The 19160-nt window shown below is 35.9% G+C and overlaps 1 protein-coding gene across 3 annotated transcripts in view; it reads right to left on the reverse strand.

Annotated features, from left to right (window-relative positions):
- Positions 1–19160, reverse strand: part of DMXL1 (Dmx like 1) — a 134671-nt gene that overhangs the window by 60683 nt on the left and 54828 nt on the right. For all 3 annotated transcript variants that reach the window (XM_060636303.3, XM_060636306.3, XM_060636305.3), the window contains exons 16-26: positions 17274–17393; positions 16761–16982; positions 12947–14632; positions 11544–11651; positions 9474–9643; positions 8818–8915; positions 7857–8022; positions 6888–7149; positions 3997–5090; positions 3347–3538; positions 171–247 (exon numbers count right to left, since the gene is read on the reverse strand). In XM_060636303.3, the coding sequence (XP_060492286.2) occupies positions 171–247; positions 3347–3538; positions 3997–5090; positions 6888–7149; positions 7857–8022; positions 8818–8915; positions 9474–9643; positions 11544–11651; positions 12947–14632; positions 16761–16982; positions 17274–17393 (4195 nt within the window). The remainder of the gene's footprint in view (positions 1–170; positions 248–3346; positions 3539–3996; positions 5091–6887; positions 7150–7856; positions 8023–8817; positions 8916–9473; positions 9644–11543; positions 11652–12946; positions 14633–16760; positions 16983–17273; positions 17394–19160) is intronic.

Raw genomic sequence — 19160 nt, forward strand, 5'->3', positions numbered from 1 at the left:
AAAGGCATATACCAAAATTTCAAAGCTGGGAAAAAAAGTACTCTTCAGTTCAAATGCTTTCTGTGCTATTTAAAACACTGTCATAAACAGTTTTTCTAAATCTAGAGCATATAAATTCTGAAATGTCACCAGTTACTATAAGCATTCCTCAATTTCACAAAGATATTTACCTGCAGTTATGACTACCACAAAGGCACTGATAAATACAAGCAGAAAGTGAGGCTGCTAAAGTATGCATTACATATACCTGGAAAAAAACCACAAAATTACTTTAAGTATAACTTTTAAAAAATCAAACTTGTTTCAAGACCAACTATAATAAGCATTATAAAAAAGTGGAAAAAACTATTCTGTCCTTATGAACTATTTCCTTTTTTTCCTTAACATTCATTTATGCCTATACAGGTCTCACTACAGACAAATTAAAAACACTAAGGCTGTGGGCAGATAACATAAAACACACATAGGCTACCTAATTTCTATTTTAAGAGCAAATGGGAAAAGACATTAGCTATTCAGTAGTGCATCAGCCATGTATTAAAAGAAAATCCTTTGGGGCACCAGGGTGACTCAGTTGGTTAAGCATCCAACTTTGGCTCAGGTCATGATCTCTCAGTTCAAGAGTTCAAAGCCCCATGTTGTGCTGTGTGCTGACAGCTCAGAGCCTGGAGCCTGCTTCAGATTCTGTGTCTCCTTCTCTCTCTGCCCCTCCCCTACTCACGCTCTCTCTCTCTGAAAAATAAACATTAAAAAAATAAAATAAATAAAAAAAGAAAAAGAAAGCCCTTCAAGACTCAACCTTCTTCAAACAAAATATGTAAAAGCTCAGTCTGGTAAATAACAGTTTACCTATGGATAGGTCACTAAGAATATGCTACCACATATTCTAGCTACTAGAGAAAGCAAGGAACCTAAAGAGAGGGAAATTATTTAGGGAAAAAAGAAGGTATGAAAGACAGCAACTGAAGGGCAAACATTTGCACTGAGGAAGAAAAGGCTCTAAACATGGCATGACAAGCAGTAAAAGAAGTAGATCTGACAAGCATAACCCAGGTCAGAAAGCAAACTAGATTAGACTATTAAAAGACTAAGTTCTTCAAATGGAGGGTTGCTGGAACGGAGGAGAGTGGGGATGCACTAGATGCGTGATGGACATTAAGGAGGGCATTTGTGATGAGCACTGAGTATTGTATGTAAGTGATCAGTCACTAAATTCGACTCATGAAACCATTATTACACTATACATCAACTAACTTGGATTTAAATTTAAAAGAGACCAGGTTCTTGATCTAATTATGAAGTAGGACAGTCTTGGATGCAGATAAAAATGGGAGAGTCACAGATTAAAACCAAAAATCAAGGATATCATCATATTAAAAGAAGACAACAAAAACCACATATGGGAAATTGCAAAAATGATCAAAATATTTTTAAGTTTCTCCAATCAAAAAGTGGAGTCTATTTCTCTACTTACTGAACCTGGGTTGGCCTTGTGACTTGCTTTGACCAAGAAGGCAAAGCATTACATGAGTTCTGAACCTAGTCCTCAAGAGGCCTTGCAAATTCTCCTATTGCTGCTCTTTAAACCCTGCAACCACTATGTAAAATAATCTAGGTGGGATGGTTAATTTTATGCATCAACTTAACTGGACCATGGGGTGCCCAGACATTCGGGGAGACATTCTGGGTTATGTCTGTAAGGGTGATGTGGGATGAAATTAACACGGGTAGAAGTGGCAGACTCAGTAAAGCAGACTGCCCTCCCTAATGTGGGCGGGCCTCACCCAATCAGGTGAAGACCTAAACAGAATAAAGCTGAATATAAGGGAACTTCTGCCTGGCTGTACTGAGCTGGAACATTGGTGTTGTCCTGCCTTTAAACACTTGCTCCTCTTGGGTCTCACGCCTACTGGCTCTCACACTGTACCTTATACTACTGGCTTTTCTGGTTGTCAGGTCTCTGGACCCAGACTTGAACTACACAATAGGTCCTGGGTCTCCACCTTGATGACAGCCAATCTTAGGACCTCTCAGCTCCCATAGTTATGTAAGGCAACTGCTCTGTACATATACATACACAAGTCCTATTTGTTCTGTTCTGTTTTTCTAGAGAACCTAGACCAATACGTTAGGCTTGGTTGATAGTGGATGAGACCCGTATGATCCAGATTCTCCTGTCATCCCTGGAAATAGTGTGCCAACCACCCAAAATGCAAATAAGGCCATCCTAATCCAGAATCCAGCCAACGTACCAGCTGACGGAAGACAAATGAAAATATCCAGACATCAGTCAGTCCAGGTGGCCCAAATTAGAACTGAGGAGCCAACCCAGTGAATCATGAGCAAAATAAATGATGGCCATTTGAAGTTACTAATGTTTCAGGGTGGTTCTTAAGCAGCAAAAGCAAACTGATATACCAAGTGTATGCTCATTATTAAAATTAAATATGTGATACAGTTTAGCTAAAATGAGCAAAATCTCAACAAAATTAAATTCCTTACTGTATCATATACCATGTGGGCATTTATACTAGAGGAGGACAGGAAAAGTGGCAAAATTAAATTACAAGGGTTAAGGTTATCAAAGAGGGTAAGGCTGTAGGAAAGGCCAACATCAGGCAAGCAGTATATTGAACTGGTATGATATCGCAGCCTGAGAGGTGGGCGAGAACCAGACGACAGACTATTAAGAGAAAAGGAGTCCAAACTTGGTCATACTTTAAAGGATTTCAGTATGCTTGGAGAGTAAAGATGAAACATGGAATGTGATATTAACTGTACATAAAGTACAGTGGTGATGATGAAAAGATGATGTGCTTGACTAGATAACCATGTGATTACTTATGCATCAGAATCACCTGGGATTAAAAATCTTGGGACTCACTCTCACACACTGATTCAGTAAGTTTGGAGTCAATTTAAGAATCACATATCCTTAAAATATGTAATGTTTTAATATTAATAAAGGAAAACTTTAATTTTATACCATAATACTTAGTTCCTATTTCTAAAAATCAATCAGCTTCTCCCCTAATTGTAATGCTAAAAGAATTACTCATCTATCTGCATACACACCTATTACTCTTATCTTAATAAAGTGGCTAAATAACACTAAATAACTAAATTCAAAATTGAAGTACCCTATTGGGTATGAGAATACAAGTGAGGTCAGCCTGGCCTACAACCCCAAGTTCTCTTTGATCAAAAAATATAAACTTAGTAACGTGACAATCCCTATGTACAGTCTGATGTTTAAAATTGCTTCTAATAAGTGTTTCTTAACACTTAGCTTTCGGTTTTATCATAATATACAGGTAAGTTAAAAGAATGAACCAAGCATACTTACCTTATTGCTCTGGATGTCAGGATGGGGTGGTGAATCAAAGTTTATTATGGCATGCAGAATATCATGTGTGAGGTTACTAAGGTGCAGTAATGGATTGGCAACTACTGTTTTGGCACTGGCAGTACAAGCAAAGAGGAGGGGTACCGAGGTTTGCTCTGACAGAGGGCTAGGAAATATGGGTTCTGATGTTTCCTTAAAAACAATGGGAAAAAAAAGGTTAATCATCTATTTAAAGTGGTAATTCACTACTTTACTATTTCAGAAATCTCTTGGAAAAACTTCAAAATAATTCAAAATTAAAAGCATAACAGATTACAGAATTAGGACCTGAGGAGGTCAACATTCCACCAATTATAGAGGAAAATGAGGGGACAATACCCTTTTATCCTAAGGAGAAGTTCATCACCTCACAAGGCACTCACGTAAGAATGCAGAGTATGAATGCAGCAGATCACAGGGCTTGACGGAGAATGATCCTGAAACCATTATACACACACTACGCTACAAACTCCTAACACAAAACGGTATTCCTTAAAGCAACCATAATGAAGAAAATCAACAACTTTAGTACTTAAAAACCAAAAGAGCAGTATCAAAAACCATTTCTCATGTGTGTACTATTTCAACTGGCCACTGTGTAACTTACATACCTGCTGAGATTCTTGTAAAAGCAAAATCAACTCCATTCTCACAGATGCAAGACCCCCTCCGTGGGATCCATGAAGTATGCAGTAACTCAGAAACATCCTCAAGAGTGACTGATATTTCAAAAGCCACCGTCTTTTTTCCTGAAAATTTTCTCTCAGTTGTTTCACTTTTGTTTGCTGAAGCAAATCTTCAGAATCTTCATTTAATCCAAATCCATCTCCATTTTCGTCCAGGGCAGACTGTAATTCTTCTCCATCTGAACAATAGTCACAGGTCCTCTGAAGAGCTATTACCTCTCTTTCAAGCCAGTGGTAGAGTTGGTAACGCAATTTTCCACCATCTATTTCATAGCCAGTAGATAAAGTACGAAGTTCTACGGTGAGAATCTTTAAACATGCTCTAAATTTTAACTGAACTGCAATTATGTCTTCTGATGGACTCAAAATATCATTTTCATCTAGTGTGCTGAGAGTGTCTGTATAATTAGAACTTGTTTCATCTACTTTTTTCACCGTTTTTCTCTGTAAAGGTTTCAGTTCTTTCATTGAAATAGGGAGATCATCATTTTCTTCATCGTTATCACTGTCCCATTTTAATTCTAAAGAGTCATCCTGAAATACAACGCTTGGTTGGCTCCAGTCGAAAGAAAGAGTGGAGTTTGTCTGCTTCTCTGAGGAACCCTCTGAAGAAGATCCAAAACCATTCATCACTGACTGTGACCAATCAACAGCAGAAGACTTATCTTCCCTTGCATCCAAGTTCACTGGAGAAGAAGGAGAATAGTCTTTACTAGTATCCAGAAAACTCGATGTTCTACAAAAAGGTTTTGTTTTCTTGATTACTTTTGGCATCTTTGATAATACTTCCAAAGCTAACATAGGACAGCCAGCTTTTAAATGAGCACTGGCAGTAGTAAAAAATAATCTTCTTTCACTTAAATTGATTGTTCCTGCCAGTTCACTTTTTCCCGTTAAACTCATGTGTGTAGACAATACATCAGATGATCCAAAATGACGTCTCAGCAACAGAGGATGCGTTCTTAGATAATTGTAGAAATTAAAAACTGCAGGATTACAGGCTGACATCATGACTTGATCTGAAAGTAAATTAAGTTTATCAGCTAAGAAAAATTCAAGAGTTGTACTGCAGTCCTTTTTCTCTATGGCACCTTTACCCACCTGGTCTTTTGACAGAATTTTACTAAGAGATCACACTCACACATGGCATTGAACAGACAAGAACACGTTTGTCATGAAAGTGTTTTAACATAAAAGGAGAATGGAGGTTATACTGATTTCCGCCTCTTCAGGTAATAATTTAAGATTATTTGAACATCCACTTACACACCCATAGTTCGTATTCTCCTCCTTCCCTCAACATCCCTTCCCAGTCTGCTGTGCTAAATCTTCCTCATCTTCTCTACTTGAGGATGTTAAGAGTATCCTAGAGTTCAGTGCTTGGCTTCTTTTCTGTCTACACTCGCTGAGTGAACTCATACAGTGCCAAGGCTTCAAATACCATCTAGACATTGGTAACTTGCACATCTTTTTCAAGCCCAACTTCATCCTGTACATCTAGACTGCTATATCCAAAGGCCTACATTACATTTCCATTTACATGCAGATACTCTTTCCTCAAGGTCTCTTTATCTAGTGTGCTCTTAGCCTAAACCACTCTTTATCCAGATAGCTACTAGATAACTCACTCAGGTCTCTGTTCAAAGGTCAGCTTATCAGAGAGGGATTCTCTATCTAAAACAACACTCCCCCAAACCTGCTCCTGGTTTTCCTCATACCATTTACCTCAAGCTGAAAATCCAGGAGTTATCCTTGACTCTTACTCCCTTCACATCCAATCCTACCTAGTTTACCTGAAAATTATATTCCAAATCCCACCATTTTTCTGAGCCTCCGCTCTTATTATTCCAGTCCAAGCCACTATTACCTTTTAAAATTTTCTTCTAGAATAGAGAATTTGACTCTAAAAGTATGTGATCATTTATTAATCCCAAATCAAAATACACTTTTGACATGAATATGAGTAGGTATAAAAAAGTGACCGGCAAAGGCCTTTTCTTTTCCCCTTTCATTACAGACAAGTCAGTTTGGAAATCTTTAGCTCAGATGGCCAGGACATTTCAACAACTGAACGTGGCTTTCTCACAATTCTCTCACAGTAAGACTCGTGATATTCCTCATTAAATGATGCTATGTAAAAACCTATCAACTAAAATCTTTTCCAATTAGTACTTCAAGTGATATGACTGACACCAAGGATACCAGCTATTACAAATAATTCAATTCTACCTATGGAAAAATATTTGAAAAGCATATCCCATCATTTTTATATGATTTGATACAAAGATTCCATTTTATACTAACCTCTAGAAAAGCTTAAGCAAAAGGGATTTCTAAAACAAAAGGAGATCTTAAAAAAAGTAAATTATAAAAAATTCTCTACCTCACTCATCTCATAAAAAACTAATCCTATCACTTGTCAACTTTCTTTAAAGAATGTATTTTTATTATAAAAATTCCGAAACTAATTAACACACAAACTTGCACCTGAGAAAAATGGATTTTCTATCACTACTTTCCTCAAAATTTATATTCAAATGTTGATAATATTTATGTCGAATACACTGATTTTATAAAAACAGAAAATCCAAAGTTCTTGGTTTTCAAAGGATTTTTCTGAAAAAAGGATTTTCCTAAAAAAAAAAAAACCAAAAAAAACTGTATATACATAACTCTGTGTCCCCAACTAAATCTTAAAAGTCTTAGACCATGTTTTCAACTTGCTTTGTATTACCCTTAGCACCCAACAGTGTGTTCTGCACCCAGCAAATACTAAAACAACTCTGTATTATTAACATCTTAGAAATGCAGCTTACCATCATCCTCTCTGACTGGTTGCTTTATTAATGTTTCCAGAGCACCACTATAATCTTCCAAAATCCAATATGCCATACTCCGAAGAAAAGGATCATAATGCATACTTATGTTCAATGAATTGAGTTCACTGACAGGAGAATCAATTCCCAAAATTTTTTTACGTAAAATAGATTTATATGTTGCAGATGTATCAAATTCAGACTCATAGAGTCTTGCTATTACAAGAGCCAACTGAATGTCATTCAGTTTCTCAAGACATACCTTCAAAAAGAGAAATACTGGTTATCAATAAGCAGAAGCATCTTTCATTTTAAGATAAACTCGACTGACTCACTAATAACAGATGAAAAAAAAAAAGCACTGTTAGTATCTGAAATTTTTAAAAATATTTATTCTTGAGAGAGAGGGAGACAGAGTGTGAGCAGGGGAGGGGCAGAGAAAGAAGGGAGACACAGAACTGGAAACAGGCTCCAGGCTCTGAGCTGTCAGCACAGAGCCTGATGTGGGGCTTGAACTGTGAGATCGTGACCTGAGCTGAAGTCAGACACTTAACCAACTGAGCCACCCAGGCACCCCTAGATGATAGGATTTTTAAAAGTCACTATTAAATATTACTATGTATTTATTAACCTTATGCAATTTCTGCTATTCTTAAATCAAATTAAAAAATAAAAATTTAAGCCTACATAAAAAGCTTAAAAGGCTGACAATGCTTCTTTTCATGTTTATTTACTTTTGGGAGAGAGAGAGAGAGACAGAGTGCAAGCAGGGGAGGGGCAGAGAGAGAGGGAGACACAGAATCTGAAGCAGGCTCCAGGCTCTGAGCTGCCAGCACAGAGCCTGACGTCCGAAATCATGTCCCAACACACAAACTGCGAAATCACAACCCAAGCCAAAGTCAGACACTCAACAAACTGAGCCATCCAGGCACCCCAACAATGCTTTTATTAAAAAAGTTTCATCATTACCTCAATTGCATCTCTGAGGCAACCAGCTAAAAGAAAAAATGCTGCAGAATGTTCAAATCTTTGTTTGCCTAACAAAGAAAAGGCATTCTTTAAAGCTGCTTTACGCCATCTCTCATCCTCAAAATTGTGTCCAAAAAACTGTGTCATCTTGGTGTCTTTTTGGGATCTATAAAGAAAAAAAAATGTATGAAAATTTTGAAGCACAATGTTTCCACAGTCAGAACCAATTTTATAAAGTTAGCCATTTACAAGTTAAGACTCAAAGGAAACACTTGCCCATGTATGGATTACTATACATCTGCCTGCCCACTGGAGGATTACTGGTGATCAAAACCTAAGGAATTTATCCTGATTCAAAACAATCCTAAAAGATCTAGTCTCTGAGAAAACTGACTGGTGCCCATGATTTTCCCCTCAAAGTTGTATTCATATAGATTCACGTGGAACAGAGTGTGAAATAAATGGTGAACTATTTTTAGTAATCATGTTTATCAAGTCTTGCTGAGAACAAGTGAAAGAGAAAATTCCAAGTGATCCTTGCTCAAGAGTGGGGTCAGGGCCCACAGGAGGAGGGTAGTTTGGAGGGATAGCCTGGTCCATGAATCTATAATAGGGCAGAGGGTAGATGCCTGTTCCAGATTCCACCAATTCGTCTTCTTCCCCACTACAGAGACAAGCCTTTGGTTTAGTTCTTTGTTCCAAAGAAGTACCATGAGAAGTTCTTACAATAAGTAAGAAAATGGTTTCCTGGACTGATAAACCTAAAACCTAAAGTGATATCATCAAGATTTTTCTATTCTGGAAAACACTTGGGCTTCTTTCCTATGAATGTCTCCCTAAACACAAAAGTAACTAAGAATGTACATGAATCACAATTAACAAGAACAACAAATCTTGACTTTATTTCATACACTTGTTCCTTACGAAAAGTTTTCCATTTTGAAGCAGTTTTCTTACCTACCTATATAAGCCCCAAATCACAGCTTTCTTTCTCATTGCAAGGTAAAAAATGGCAGCATCTAAAGGATCATTCTTTCTATAAAAGGCTGCTTTAGCTACCTATAATTAGAAAATGTTGGTCAAAATTTCACGGAAACAATTTTTAAACAAACAAAATAACTTCTCTCACATACCACACCGACACACATTATTTCAATGACCAATGAATTAAGAAAATATGTGCACGAATGCATGGATGTTTATGTATACATACGCACACATATACACGTATTTTACACTTGAACGCATGCATTTTTTATAATTTCAAAAGTAATTCAGGGTGGTGGCCTCCAAAGACACAGAGAGGTGGGAACACATGGACAATGCTCTTCAGTACAAGCTCCTCAGTACTATTTTACTTTTCCAAGATGTATACACATCATTTTGTAAAAATCAGACACATACTAAGTAAATGTATCAACTACAATAGAAGAATTAGAATATAAACATTAAAATCCTGTATTAATGAGATATTTTGAAATATCATGGCTATTTCAAAGCATTTTACTGATTCACTTAAAAAATAGAAACAAGAAAGGGAGTAAGGAATGTTCTTTAAAGCAACACCTAAAATACATTAATTACTTCATTTTTCTACCACAATAAAATACAACTTACCTTTTCTATGCACTTGCGTAAGGTGCGGGTGTTCCGGACCCACCACCCCACGCCCATGGCTCTCAGTTCCGACCAGGTGGGATCATCTTTCTGCATGGCCGGCAGCATGCTCAGCAGTTCCTCCTCTGCTACCGAGTGAAACGCCCAGGCAAAATGACTAGTAGACAGGCCTGAATAAATGTCAAAAATAATGTTCATGGGAAATATAAATATGTTTATATAATGATTATCAGAAATGCGTGTGCCATATCTGTCATAAGGAAGTCTCAACTCTTTATGGGACTCACAGAAGCACAATTAAGACTTTAGGGTTGGAGGAAATAGGTTTTTTCTTTCGTTGTTTCTCCTAACAACTCTATCACTTCACTATTTTTTATAATAAGCACATATTTTCTATGATTAAAACACCTATTTTTAAAAAAGGTAAGAAAAAATGTTTTATGGAAAATGCTATTTTTCTGATTATTTTTGCTCTCTAGCTATTACCCATGATCTTTCCTTAGAAAATGAGAAACATTTAACGTACTATTCTATGCTGGAATGACTGTTATTCACAGCTGATTCTCACTTTCCTTTGGTCAATGTTTGTTTTGTGGATTGAATAACATGGAATTAAAACAGCATCAAGTAGATAGGACACCTCTCTGAAAAGAACTTAACAGGGTAGACTCTGGAATCAGATGATACAATAAACCCAGATCCATCCCTAACTATGTAACTGTGGACAAATTACTTCGACTCCTGATTGCTCAACTGCCTCATTTATAAAATGTGAATAATCACAGCACTACCTTATTACATTGTTGTGAGGATTAAAATACCAGAGTTTAAGCATTTAGAATAGAATCTTAAAGCATTTGAAATATCAGAGTTAAGGCATTTAGAATAATAACTATTATTATCCCTTATCACCACATTAGTCAGACACTTTTTTATGCACACAGTATCATTTACATCAGCAATTCTCTTAACCTACTGGCCCCTACATTTGGGGCTTACTGTTCAGCTTCCATTTGGTCTCTTCAGAGAGTTCATTTTCTTTGGTATTTCTGGGTGAAGTACATGCTTAATTATAAGATGTGGCTTTGAACATATATGGACTCAAAATTTTAATCTGATAGCAAATGCCAAGGAATCTGAAATGCCCACTATACTTTCTTTCCTTGGAAAGAAATATAGAAATTAAAAAAAAGAAAAACACCTATGCAGTAAATGGACTGCTATTCTGAACTGTTTTTAGATGTCTATTATCTCTCAACTAAGTTCAGTAATATTTCACAAATAATTAAACGATTAGATTTAGAATTTTAGTACTTTTCCAAAGCTAAATACAAAATGAAGGGAAGGAGGGAGCAGAAAGAAAGAAAGGAAAAGAGAAAGCAAGAGACAGACAGACATCAATAAGAAGAGGCTAACCTCTGTCCCAATAACACTGTTTAACCCTGTAGCTCCAGTAATGCTGGAACCCAGCTGTACCTCTGAACTTCCTGGGCAATAAGCCAAGAAATACCCTGTTTTAAGTTACCTTAAACTTAAGTCAAATATTTCTGTTAATTTAAGGCCTAAGGTATATGAGAGTATCTGAAAGGTTAATGAACTAACATCTGAAATACACATTAACAGTAGTTTTGGGGTGAGTGAATTTTCCCTTTCTATGTTCTATACTCTTTATGTAAGACAATTAAAAACTATTATTTCTGGAACAAAAATGTTACTCAAATTTTGGGTAGAAAACTGAACTTTGATAAATGTTAAATAGAGCAAAGAAGAAAATCTAAACAAGTTGAAGAGAATAAAACAGTATTAATTGGTCTTAAATGTATGACGCATTTGAAAATGTAACACAGATTATTTAACTGCCCAATACCCATTTCTTCATTAAGTCTTTCCATCTACCAAAAAAATTCCAGTATTTTAAGCAAAGAAAATTAAATGGAAATAAATATTTTTACAAGTAAGTTAAGGACACTTAAAATGTGTCAAATTTGTCATTGTCATATCTGGGCAAAATGTTCTCAAGCCTCTCTACTTTAACTCTCTTTCCTTTTAATAGATTACTACCAAAATCACCTTGGTGAAGGAGCTGAGCTCGGTAAGCTGGAAGGGAAGTTGTAAGGAACGTATGAAGTCGAACAGCTAAAAGAAATTTTAACCCACATTCATCGAGAGTTTCTCCACCTATGAACAACAAAAACAATAACAAAGTATTTACTTTTTTGTATTTATAAGAAAACAATTTCATGACCAAACTTCAAGTAAATGTTAATAATTCTGGCATGTGGCATATGTCACAGCACCAAATACAGGAACAAAACATTCTGAAACCAACAAAAGTTACCGGTCTAATTATTATCTAATATTTCCTTTGTCTACACAAACAAACATCACAGACCAAAGTAGTATAGTTAAATATTTTGAAAAATATTAAAGGGAATGAATTGACTCGGGGTTAGCGATATTTTTCATAACTCAACCTCCTCCCAACCTCCTCTGATCTGATCTTGTTTAAATTAAAATGTAACTAAATTTTAAAATAGTTTAACCTTCAGTCTGCAATTCCATGTTGATTCAAGCCATAGACCCATCCCAATAATCAACTGCTAACATAGGAAAAAATAGTTACGTATTTTCCTTTCAAACACAGTTCAAGGGGTGCATCCTACTGACCTATGCACAAGGCCAGACTTGTTAATTTCAAATCTTACTGAGATCTGATGGGAATTCTACCTTCCAATTTTTTTTTTTTTTGTAACTCAGATTAAGAAGAAAAAAATGCTCTCTGGGTGAGGAAAAGACCTAATTTTATTATACTTATTTTTGTTATGCTAAGCAGCAGTATACATTACTGCTAATTTTAAAGAACCTCAATATTTTAAAAACCCATTAACAGGGGCACCTGGCTGGCTCACTCGGTTAAGTATCCAATTTATGGGTTTCTGCCCAGGTCAGGATCTCAAGGTCTGTGGGATTGAGCCCCGCGTCAGGCTCCACAATGATAGCATGGAGCATGCTTGGGACTCTCTCCCTCTCTCTCTCTCTCTCTCTGCCCCTCAACCTCTCTACATGCATGCAAACTCTCTTTTAAACTTAAAAAAAAAAAAAAATTAACAGTGATTACAACAGGAGAAAAAGCAGAAAGCACCTTTTACTTTCAGGTATTTAAAGTGATTATTTAACAAGAAGGTTAACTTTTGCCAAACTCAAAAGGATTCGATTGGATCTTTAACATTATTAAGCAGACATCAGGCAAAAATGACTGGCATAGTGACTCTCTGCATACTCTCTCAAAGTACTATGATTTACGGAAAAATAGTATCTATTAAAGTTAAAACTATCATGAAGGTATAGTAATAATGATTTTAAAAACCGTCCTGGGCATAATTTTTATAAAAATTACTTAAGATTATTTTCTGCATAAGTAAGTAGAACGGTGACCAGCTGTTCTGCCACTCCTGTACCTAGTTTAGTTTTACCTTGGCTTCTGTCTCTGCTTTCTCCGATATCAGTGCTGGTAGTTGCGATTGTGTCTGCTAAGGCCATCAGAGACATCTGCTCCATCCGGCTGAGTCCTGGTAAACTAGAATGAAGTAAGTGGCCAGAGAGAACCTGAGCGTGCTCAGGACCAAAGTAAGTTGGACTGTATTGTGAAAGGTCGATAACCCTGGGCTTTGTGTTTTCTTCATCTGTCTCTAACACATGATTATCAGTCATTAAAGTCGGGATCTGAAAAAGCTCATCATAACTTTCTTTTGACAACTGGTTTGAGTTGTTTAAAGTACTTTGATTACTAGATTTCTCTAAAGACGCATAACAGCTATCGTCATCTGCTGCAAGTAAGGCATATAAAGGAAGCGGAGGGACAGAATCTATTTCTGTATAATCTGTATTTTCACTTTTGTTGAAAGCCTGGGGATCTCTGGTAGTGCTTCCACTAGCACTGATGGTGAGAGATCTAAGGCGACGCTCGTGGTTGGATTCGGCTTCATTCAGAGCCACAACCTCTCCAGCAATGCACTTGACAAGGTGCGACAAGATGGCCTTTGCTCTCCGAACTTTGCCAAGGTCCATGAGTTCTAAAAGCTGCAAAGGATGGTACTGAGGTAAAGTTGGGGAAAGAACATGAGCTGCTTCAAAAAGACCTGAATCTTCTGTGTCTACAGAAGGATCAAAGGCAGTTCTCTTTCCACAGATTTTCTGTGCAAGACTGGTCATGGATCGAGTCAGAGTTTTCTTTGGAGGATGTAATCCAGAACTTGATGAGTTACTCTGTTTTATTAAACTTATTATAGATGGAGTGCTCCCATTGTAGGACTCTGTGACAACGGGTTCTTGTTTAGAAGATGGCTGCCACTGGGAATATACATGCATTTCACAGTCCATGCCTACCACCAGGATGCCATCCCGGACCCATGACAAAGAAACAGGAAAAGGTGGAGAGCCTTCTACTGAAGAAACCAAATCCATACTTCTTAATAGCACAAATTTAGAAAGAGGCACAGCTTTAGTGCTTTCCCAGAGAGGAAATGCGAGGCTTTCCTTACCAGCCTGTTCTTGTACCTTGCCAGCCAGGGGTCCATACATAAAAAGTTTTGATCCAATTCCTACAGTGAGGATATGAGAACCATCCTCTCTGGACATCCAATCTAAGTGAACTAAATGCTTTGTGTTGGATGTGATACTCTCTTTACTGGAGAAATACACCTCTTGCTTATTGTAAGCCACTAAGTTGCTATCAATACTAATGCCAGAATCTAACACTGTATTTAATTCGTCTAAATGAATTGTCTGTTCAAGGACCCAACAGGAACCTCCTGTAGACTCACATTCAAAAATGCTTACATGCATCAAGAAGTCCTGAGAAGACCTACTATTAGATGCAGGCTGCTTATAAGCTACTGCTAACCGATTTGTATGTGCACAGCTAACTTCTACAGGCCTACCAGGGACGGTTATACTACTATTGCTATGAAGTCCATCCTCAATAAGTAACGGCCATTCTTCCCAAATGTATACAAGATCCATTTTTCCATTCTTCAATGTGGCAGATTCTCCATCTGTTACTCTGCATCTCCAGAATCTTACTTTCTCATCCGAGCATGAAGTTGCCAATAAATAAGGAGCACTGCACACAGGATATATGGAAGAAGAACTCAGATGTCCTAAAACAAAAATGATCTATTAACAAAATGTCAAATTGGATAAGTATTTCTGTTTTCATGTACTAAAGGTTTTAGTCTTTGTACGAACTCCTGTTAACAACGTGACAGCCTATATTTAGTTTAAGAGTCAACAAGATCAGTAAAATGCTTTCAGTGACGTCAAAAAGGTATACATAAAGGGCAATATTACCAAAACTGAGAACTGGAAGAGAACTCTGAGGTGGTCTGCTTCAATTCCTACATTTAATAGGTAAGGACCTTTGACCAAATGTATGATGTATCTTACACTAAATCAAACACAAGCTAGAATGACGCAGAGTTAGAAAACCTGAAATCTAATGCTGGTTTCTCAAGCCAGTAGTCTTTTCAACTCTGCTCATTTTATATATTAGTATGCATCTCATTTTAAAGATACCAATATATTTTTAAAACTGTGTCAACATTTCCTGGCTCCTTCTCTTTCATCTTTTTCAATACAATTTTGTAAGCAGCCCATGCTTACTGAAGTACTAGGTGAGCCCTCCGTAACTGATGTCTATGTGACATTACTGATGCTGAGAAGATTCTTAAGTGGGACAAAACATTTGCCATCCTTAATGTAATGACACACTCTTTTAATTTCCTAAACCACTGGCAAACTTCTTTTTCTTCAAGATGCTGTAGTGACTATTTTAGGTTCCTAGCCACAGGGTCTCTGATGCATCTATTCCACTCTAGGAGTCTAGAGCAAAAGCAGGTATACACAAAAGTAGACAAATACGAGTAGCTATGTTCAATCAAACTTATTTACAAAACAGGTAGGTAGCCCATAGTTTGCTAACCCATGAACTAATTACAACATAGAAATGTTATATAAGATATCTATCATATTTTAAAAGTATTTCAACATAATTTTAATAAAGTTTTTTTTAAGTCCTCATGGAGGATAGCAGTGTTGTGAAAGGACACAATTAGCATTGTCCATTGGTATGTCTGAGCTGAGTAGAGAGTAGCTGACCTTAATAGTTTTGATATTAAAAAAAAAAATTAAGACTAGGAAAAACGCTTTTTCTCTATGCTATTTTTTGCCAAACAAAATGAATTTCTCCTTTTTCCCTAGAACTCCTACTCTTCTGCCAAACTCAAGTTGGGCCAAAGTTAAATAAGAGGGCTGTTTTTAGAAATATTTCTCTTAGATTTCCCATATTATTTTAATTGGAGTTCAGTAGTGAAGATCCAACTATTCTGGCTAAGGGAACAGTTCTTAAAATTGTGTCAATACAAACATCATTCTTTTTCAAACTTTTTCTTTGCATTAATGCTTCTTTCAGTAAAATATACAAAGAAACAAAATTACAAGTTATTAAAACAATGTTAATACCCCAGCTCCTAACTTCACCAATGAGAAAAGTATTTGATAATGGCATGGCAAATTGAAAAGCATTCAAAGTCATCAGTTCAAAAAATGACAGAGAAGTAGAAAAGACCAAATGCACACTGTGACTATGAAACTCAAAGAAGTGCGTAATAAAAGGTGATTTTGTCTTGGTTTTCCTGATACCCTAGAATCGTGGTTCTTCATCTATTGTATGAATTAGAATCACCTGGGACCCTTGTTGAAACAGCCTGTGAGGTGCACCAGCATTTGTGATTCAGTACACCTGGGAGGGTGTAGCCCAAGAATTTTTATTTCTAACAAGTTCCCAGATAATGCTGATGCTGCTGGTCTGGAGATCACATTTTGAGAACCACTGCTCTAGATTAAAGATGATAAATATTACGAGGAACGACCCACTCAAAATCCCTCAGAGCACACAGCTCCAGGCAGCCACGACCAACATTATCAAAGTTGGCAAATAAGGCACAAACTTGTTACTATCTCTGCCCTGGAAACGCTCAGTTTTTCTTCATAAAGACATCATGAAAATTTGTTTTGGAAATCACTACTTAATGCTACAACTCGCTGACAAATGTCAGACATCTGAAAACATAATGAGAACCTAAGTTTTCAGTTTAAGGTAAAGAGAGTGTTTCCATTTCTGCTTCCATGTGCATTTAAGAACAGGTAGCTATGCCTCTTTTTAAATACCTTACTGAATATTCATAGATTACAAAGTTTGAGTAGTCTCTTTTTACAAACTTTACAAACCTGCTGATGGCTTAACACTTATTATCTCAACTCCTTCTGGCAAATTCAATTCTTGGCTATAAACCATTTCTGAAGACAGAGTTAACTTGCTGGTACTCTGGAGATTTGCTCTGCAAGCCTGATACTTCTGTGAAAAAGGAGACAGGATCTTCTCTGGAGAAGACGAATAATGTTCTTCTGGTTGCCAAACTGCTTCAGATATTTTTGTATCTACTTTTTCATCTATAAAACATAAGAAAAGAACCAAAAACCAGGGGGAAAGGGGGAATCCCTGTAAGTATTAAAATTACTACATTTTATAATCCAAAAGCCTTATAAAAGATTTTAAAACATACTAATATGATTTTTTACAATAAGAAAATGAGAGAATCAGTTTGCTTTTTCAATTAATTGAATAAACTACAGTTACCTTCACTCAATAAGAATAGCTTTAAAAAATACGCAGTGAACTATCTAACCACATATAATTTGTTAATTTAAGCCTAAAGTTCAAAAAAAATTAAAAAGACTCACCTAATGAGACAGGAATGGACTTTAAATGTAAATTCCACATGTGTAACAATGATTGGTTGTCTTGGGTGCACTCTATTACAATTAGGTAGAATTTCTCAGAAAATCCATTAGGTGAGCTGCCTGTTGGTATTAATAATTTTCACCATTAACATGGATAAATGAGACAACTTATTAAATACACCAAGTTAAAATAAGTGAATTAAAAAAAATTAAAACCCTTACCTAAAATTCTACATAGAAAGTAACATTATAGAGTGCAATCAACTTTTTTACCACATGAATTTCTATCAACTTGAAATTTTAACAATTATATGTATGCTATGCTTAAATTTCATCTTTGAATTGACAGGCTTAAAAAATCACATATCACAGTCATCACTGTCACATCATTCACATAGGTTACACTATAATAAGGAAATTTCTGAACAGAGACGATGTGACACATACTTTAAATGAACACATAATGGGGTGCCTGGGTGGCTCAGTCAGTTAAGCATCAGACTTCGGCTCAAGTCATGATCTCACAGTTCCTAGATTCCAGACCTGCCGGGCTCTGTGCTAACAGCTGGGAGCCTGCAGCCTGCTTCAGATTCTGTGTCTCCCTCTCTCTCTGCCCCTCCCCTGCCTGTGCTCTGTCTCGCTCTCTCTCAAAATCAAATAAACATTAAAAAAATTTTTTTTAATGAGCACTACTACCATGATTAAAATTGTGTTGCCAAACACAATTCAAAGTAAATAACTTCCATAATGGAATGATCTATTAATGATGTTTATCTAAGAACCAAACCAAAAAAAAGTATTTATTTAATTATTCATCATATTATTTAAGAAAATTTTTCTTGGTCAAAACTCCATGATTTAAGCAGGGCATAAGCTGCTCAAAATAAACCAAAAAACTGCAACTAAAATATAAAATCAGTGACTCATTATTAACTGAAATAAAATGGACCTGGTTTAATGATAAATTTTATCCAAGTCTTCTTGGTTACAAGCTAATCTTCATTATGTACAAAATTATGTAAAGAAAAATTATAGAAACTATTTAAAACCATACAGCATATAAAAATCAGGAAAAAAAACCACACACAAATCATATTGTGTTACAAGACTAAATGAAAAGGTAACTTTGGTAACGTGTTCCAGGTGAGTTAGGCATTTAAAGCACAAGAATTAAGGGGAGGGAAAGGATAAGGGATAATAACTAAAGACAAAAGATCAGAGATCAATCTATTTCTGATAATTTTACTAACAAGAAAGAATGTCCTATTAATGAAAGTATCTGTGAAATATTTCTTCTCTTCTTAACATTATAGCAAAATAAGATGAACATTCTGGGTGTTTTCTAGGAAACTGCAATAATGAAGATAATAGCTTTTGAGTAAAAGTAAGAATTCTCTGAATATTTTAAGAAAAACTAGAAAAAAGACTTAAAGAGAAAAAAAAAAAGTTTAAAATTAAAGACTCATAGAAAAGAAAATGCTGGAATAGATTATGATCACAACAAACTCAACCTTAAGCATAAGAGAGTAATTTCTTTTAAAAACCTTAAAGAGATTTGGATCATTACAATATTAATATTATTAATATTTTAATATATGAAAGGAATTATAAAGAACATTTTGTTGATATAAATAACCATTTATCTTGTACCTGACATCTTTATTTACCAATTTTAGTATCTTTCTATCCTTATATTCAGAACTTACCAAAGCACTGTGTTGTTGCACAGTTCATGAATTCTCAGAGAAAATGACAGACTAAGTGAAAACAGTGGTAAGAAATTAGATATTTGACATAATGGTGCAAAACTCAAAAGAAAAGAAAAATAGAAAAAGGTAGAATTAAGAAATAATGCACAAGAGGAGTAAGACAAATAATCAGGAACAA

This window comes from Panthera onca, chromosome A1, assembly GCF_046562875.1.
Source record: "Panthera onca isolate mPanOnc1 chromosome A1, mPanOnc1 haplotype 2, whole genome shotgun sequence".
Taxonomy (NCBI): Eukaryota; Metazoa; Chordata; class Mammalia; order Carnivora; family Felidae; genus Panthera; species Panthera onca.